The sequence below is a fragment of the Arachis hypogaea genome, chromosome 10 (genome assembly GCF_003086295.3).
Source record: "Arachis hypogaea cultivar Tifrunner chromosome 10, arahy.Tifrunner.gnm2.J5K5, whole genome shotgun sequence".
Taxonomy (NCBI): Eukaryota; Viridiplantae; Streptophyta; class Magnoliopsida; order Fabales; family Fabaceae; genus Arachis; species Arachis hypogaea.
Window position 1 is genome coordinate 42,581,714 of NC_092045.1, and position 6,233 is coordinate 42,587,946.

Genomic DNA, 6,233 nt, shown 5'->3' on the forward strand with positions numbered 1-6,233 from the left:
TTTTTTAACATAAAATACAAAAGAACTATTTATATTTTATTTTGAGACAAATATAATATAATAAGTGGTATATATGTATATAAGTATTAATTTTTTTAAAAAAATTTGTATATTAAACGTGGGTCCGTCTCTGGCTGTGAAGGAAGAAGATGGGAGTTGTGAAGGGGTAGGCGGCGATGGACTCAACAACAACGATGACAGCCGAGAAGAAGAAAGTTTTGAGTGAGGATGACTGAGTTTATCTTGCATGGCTATAGAGTAACTAAAGCTATGAATCACTGAATATGTGATGTGAGGAAAATCCTAATTCATAAAAAGTGTTTATATGTATATATCCGGAGCGAGTACATCCTAAACCCGACCATGCCCTGTCCTGAACAAAATCTGCCTCGAATGGGGTCAAGCTATTACTCTCTCTATCCGAGTATGGACGGATCGGGTACCTGCGTATTCAGAAACTTCTGCTAAGTCTAACCATGTATTGATACTCCATTTATTAAGAGTTTATCGCTAGTTAATGGATTGCTATATACACAAGGCGAGATTCTAATTTCTAATAGTTGTTTAAGCGAACGAATGAAACGATCACTTAACAAATTCAAATTAATTAAGACATATACTAATTATTTTTAATATTTTAATATTAAAAATTATGAAATTTTGATTTTAATTATAACCTTATAAAATATTTATAATAATAATTACTATATATATTATTTAATTTTTAATAAATTTTTTTATATAATTTTATATATTATTCCGTTCAGAGTACAGGAACATATACTAGTTTATCTAATAATCCGAATTGCATCTAATTGACTGAATAACATTTAATATAAAATATACCTCCTTTTCTCCTCTCACAAATATTTCTTTGAACAAAGCATAATCCTCCTTTCTGTACGTTTTAGACCTTTACTTACCACTTGCTATTACTTTCTTCAAGAAAGTACATTTCCTTCTTTTTTTTTTTTTTCGACTTTTCACTTATCATTTGATAATTTGATATTACATGACCTATATATACAAGTTTGCATTTTCGTGAAACAAACATCTAAAACACACTCTTCATCTTCACCCTCCCACGAGCCATTTTGGCTCACCGGGGTGACCCTTTCAAGTACTTAACAATTAGTAAAATTTACAATTTCCAAACAAAAGCTTTAACACCCCTAAACTCTATTTACTTCTTAGAGATGAGTATCACAAAATTTCCTACCCATTCTGTTCTGAACGACTTTGACTGCAGCAACTCTTGCAGCAGTTGCAGCTTTGTTGGCAGCAATTACTGCTTTGTTCACCTGGTCATCCTTTCGGTCAACTTTCACAGCATCTTCTGCTGTTTTCCTAGCAGCCTGCATTTCAACCACCATAATTTAACATTCGCTTATGACTCGAGAAACAGCATCAAATGAATTTCGGAAAGATCCAGCCAAATTTATTTGGTTCTCATGTTAAATTTATATCTATGTGAATTTTTCACATTTTTCTACAAAGTTAATTACAAGAATTTTTAGTATAATTTCTACATTAAATTATAACTGAATGGTAAACTATCAACCTCCATCATTGTGAAAATTAGGTTAATTTAAGAATTAACCAAATTTACACACAAAAAAGGGGGAAAAATATTATAACTATTAAATACAGGAATTTTGGTCAATATTTTTCAGTTAACATTAACCTATAACTTTTTCTACACCAAAAAACCGTATGGTTTTCAGTTCCTTGATTGATACCATATTACCATATCAATGACTAAAGTGACATATTACAAATAGGAAGAAATATGAATAAAATGGCCAATTATACTTAGTAGCAGATCTAAGTTAACCAAACATTGCGTTAGAATGAGGTGACATTGTCACTATTCAAAGCAGCCAAAACTAAAAAGGAAAAAAAAAAAAGAAAAAGAAGGAAAAGAAACAAAGAAAGATTCCACTGTAGATAATCATACGGCAACCGTAGTTATTTGTGTGAAAATTCCTAATACAAATGTATTTTCCTAATCATGTAGGACAATAACATATTTTAGGCTTTAAGCCGACAATTACCTGAACAGCTCGAAGCACAGCATCAGTTATTGTTGGTAGATTGTTCTTGAGGTTGCCAGAATCCCATTCACCACATCTCTTGTCGCCATTTCGGAAAGTATACAACCCATAACCTTGCCTACGCCCTTCATGCCATGCTCCCTCATAACAATGCCCATTGGCAAAGTGGTACACACCAAACCCATGTATTTTGTCTCCAAAATACTCCCCTGCATATCTATCTCCATTCCTGCACAAAGTTGTAAATTATTTAATATTATGTCAAAGTAACTAAATCCAAAGCTGTTACGGTCAACTGATACTATAAAACTATTATTATGTCAAATAGTCAATGGGTATAAACAATGACTTAGAAATCATCACTTATATCGTTGAACAAGGAAAATATAAATCAATCAATATTTGCATAATATAAAATAAAAAATCAGCAAATAGGACATCCAAATTGGGGTCTTCAAAGCATAGAATAATTTCAATTGCATAAGGATGAAAATAACTAACATTAGGTACCCCATCCAACTAAGTCTTGATTAAAAATTAAAAATCTAAAGAGAACTCTTCCCATGTGCTCAAAAGGAGAAAAAGAAATGAAACCTAAAAATCTAACTAAAATGGAGCCACGAGGAAAACCTGGATGTCCAAGAAATCCAATCTCAGGGACAAACCCACCAATGATTTAATCGACAAAACATCAAAAAAGAGTCACTGTTCTATCATCACGGATCAAAAACTGTACACCCCAAAGAGTCTGTTCATTATTCAACTAAAATCAAATCCACTAAAAGGATTGCAAAATAAAAAACACAAATTCTTCAAACTCAGCACCAAGTTTTCAATGAATCAAGCAAAAACACGAAAGCCACTGGGAGTTGTTTAGTGGTGAGCAATTCAAGTAGTATGCACGAGATTTTAACTGTGTAATGTAATCAACAAATAAATAAATAAAAAACGAAAGAAATTAAAGTCACCTAAAATGGTAACACCCAAGACCATGCTTGACACCAAACTTGAACTCTCCAACATAGGAGCTGCCATCATTACAACTTTGAACTCCAATCCCATGGCTCTGTCCATTAAACCATTCCCCAGCATAGGAGTCTCCAGCGTAGAACCTATAAACCCCAAACCCATGCCTCAACCCATGCCTATACTGTCCTTTATAGCGGCTCCCCCGGGCCCACCCTTCAACCCCAAACCCCTCATACCTTCCATCAACCCATTCCCCTTCATACCTTCCACCCACAAAGTAATGGTACACACCGAAACCATTGCTCTTCCTTCCGCCTACTCCACCGGAGAACTCCCCCTCGTAGAAATCACCGTTGCTGAAGAACTCAACACCTTCCTTCTCAGCACTTTTCTCTTCTTGATTCTCTTGTTCCCCCTCTGAGTCCCCGATAGACCACTGAACCGGCCTAGCGGATCCGCCGCTGGAGAAACTGAGTCTTCTCAGAGCCGCACCGGTTTGGTGGATCAGGGCTCTGTTCTTTGAGATGAGGTAGAGAAAAACGGCCACGAAGATCAGCGCGAGGAGAACGTTCTCCGAAGTTGGTACCTCCTGGGAGAATCTGAAAGAGAGGAAGTAGAAGAGGTAGAAGGAGAGAAAGCATGCACCAAAGAAGCCAAGTACCGGTCCAGAAATCAACCGGTTCGAACCGGGTTTGATGCTCTTCTTGCTCTTGCTCTTAATCTTCGTTTTCTTGCTGTTACCGTCATTCTTCTCTTCATCTTCTAGAAGGTTCTGTTCGTCGTGGATGGGGGATCGGGCGGTTGGGGAAGAACATCGTAGAAGAGAGGATTGGGTTCGGGTCAGCTTGGTTTGGCTCTTCTTCGGAGTTTCCATCGTTCTTGACAACGTTTCTTCTTTTCGGATCTTCAGTTCAAAGTCGCTACCTGTAGCGAGAGATTGTTACGACAGCGTCTCTTTCCGGTGGTGCCGGAAACATTTCAGGCGGCGGAACACCTTGGCGGAGACAGTAACTGAACCCAATCGAACCGAACTTGTACTTTCTCTTTTCGGGCGTATAAAAGGCTCAATCTTGTTCCTTTTTTTTTATGTTTAACAGAATTTTTGGGGTTCTTCTTTCTCCCTTCGAATTCGAAGCGGGGGACGAAAGGGATAAAAAGTGTCACAGTTTACAATGAGTGTATTTTGTTTAGTGTGTGCTACGTTTGTTTGCAGTGGTGGGAAGGGGAGGTTTCCAGATTTCATGAAAAGCGTACGATGCAAATCGAACGGTTGCTCTTTTATTTGAGGTTTGTGACCGTGGATTGCGGATAGTGATAGCAAATTTAGTTCGACCCATTCTATTTCACCTGGTAGAAACTCAAATGAAGTCGTGAAGTTGATACCTGAAAACTATTAGATAATTTGATTGATTTGGCTAAATTTTCATCTAATGACTCTTAGGTATCAATTTCACACAAAGTCGACATCACCTAAGTTTTCACCATTTTGCGCTATTTTGATTGGGTTGAAGAATTTTTCTACTAGATTTTGGTATAATTTAATTGTTTTTACTTTTTAGAAAGAACTAGTGTATTGTGTATATTCTTCTAGAATGTATAAAAAATATTTATCTTTTATATTTATATCTAAAATAGATTTTTAAAATAAAATATTTATCAGTATATTTAATTTATATATATAACTCCGCCTATGTTACACTTGCGGTACATAGCCGGTCCCAAGCCCGGATAAAGGAGGAGGGTTGTGTTAGGTCTTCGGCAACCAACGTAAAAATATAGCCGAACCCCCCATGACATGAATCAAAGACATTATTGCGCTAAAGCTAGGTCGTTGCCCGGAAGCAACGCGCCGTATGGCTCGAGTACGGTGTCAAAGCAAGAGCCGCTGCATCGGTGCCCGGATGTAGTGTTAAATGAGCAAGGGTTCTCACGTTTTCATGAACGGACGAGGGTAAATAAGCTAGTTCACAAAGGAAAAGGTAAAGGTCGAAGCGACAAAAGGTTGAGATTTGGGACATGGAACATAGGCACTCTAACAGGAAAGTCCATGGAGGTGGTGGACACCATGACAAAGAGGAAGATTAACATTATGTGCCTACAAGAAACGAAATGGGTTGGTGCAAAGGCTAGGGAGTTGGATTCTTCTGGTTTCAAACTTTGGTATACAGGAAAGGTGAAGAATAGGAATGGAGTTGGAATAATTGTGGATAAGCAGTGGAAGAAGGACGTAGTTGAAGTCAAGAGGGTGGGAGATCAGATCATCTCTATCAAACTTGTGGTGGAGGGAGGTGCTTTCCATGTGATTAGCGCCTATGCACCGCAAGTGGGTTCGGACGAACAACACAAGATAAGGTTTTGGGAGGATCTAGAGAGTTTGGTTCAAGGCATACCTTTGGGAGATAAGATTTTCTTAGGAGGAGATTTAAATGGCCATGTTGGGAGAGAAGTGACTAGATATGGGAGTATTCACGGAGGCCATGGTTTCGGGGTGATCAATGCCGAGGGTAAAACTATTTTGGACTTTTCCTCAACTTTTGATCTTCTCATCGCAAATACATGTTTTAAAAAGAGAGACGAACATCTTATAACCTATAAGAGTGGCATGACAAGCTCTCAAATCGACTTCTTCTTGTTGAGGAGAGTCGACCGGAAATTTTGCATTAACTGTAAAATTATCCCGGGAGAGAGTTTGACAACACAACATAGGGTGCTCGTTATGGATTTTCGCGTTGAGCAAAAGTTGAGGAAAAGACATCATACGAAGAACCCAAGGACGAGGTGGTGGCGGATGAAAGGTGAGGAACAAAGAAGCTTCCTAAGACGGGTAGGAGAAGAGGCAAAGTGGGATGGGAATGGAAGCGCGGAAGAGATGTGGAGGGAGATGGCAGAAGTTATTAGAAGAACAGCAAAAGAAAGTTTTGGTGAATCTAAAGGAATAGGACCAAGAGACAAGGAGTCCTGGTGGTGGAATGCGAGTATACAAGAAAAAATAAAGATAAAAAGGGAATGCTTTAAAGAGTGGTCTTTATGCCGCAATGCAGATAACTGGGAAAAATATAAGGCGGCTAAGAAAGAGACAAAAGTGGCTGTAAGTGAAGCAAGAACAAGAGCATATGAGGGTCTCTACCAGTCTTTGGGCACGAAAGAAGGAGAAAAAGGTATATATGGAATTGCAAAGAGCCGGGAAAGAAGAACGAGAGATTTGGACCA

At 38.1% G+C, this 6,233-nt stretch overlaps 1 protein-coding gene across 1 annotated transcript; it reads right to left on the bottom strand.

Annotated features, from left to right (window-relative positions):
* Positions 1–936: 936 nt before the first annotated feature.
* LOC112715585 (uncharacterized) lies at positions 937–4,404 on the bottom strand. Its single transcript, XM_025767361.3, has 3 exons — positions 3,023–4,404; positions 2,055–2,283; positions 937–1,355 (listed from the first exon to the last, which is right to left on the bottom strand). Exons 1-3 carry the CDS (start codon positions 3,895–3,897, stop codon positions 1,191–1,193), a joined length of 1,269 nt encoding a protein of 422 aa, XP_025623146.1. The 5' UTR covers positions 3,898–4,404; the 3' UTR covers positions 937–1,190.
* Positions 4,405–6,233: the final 1,829 nt, after the last annotated feature.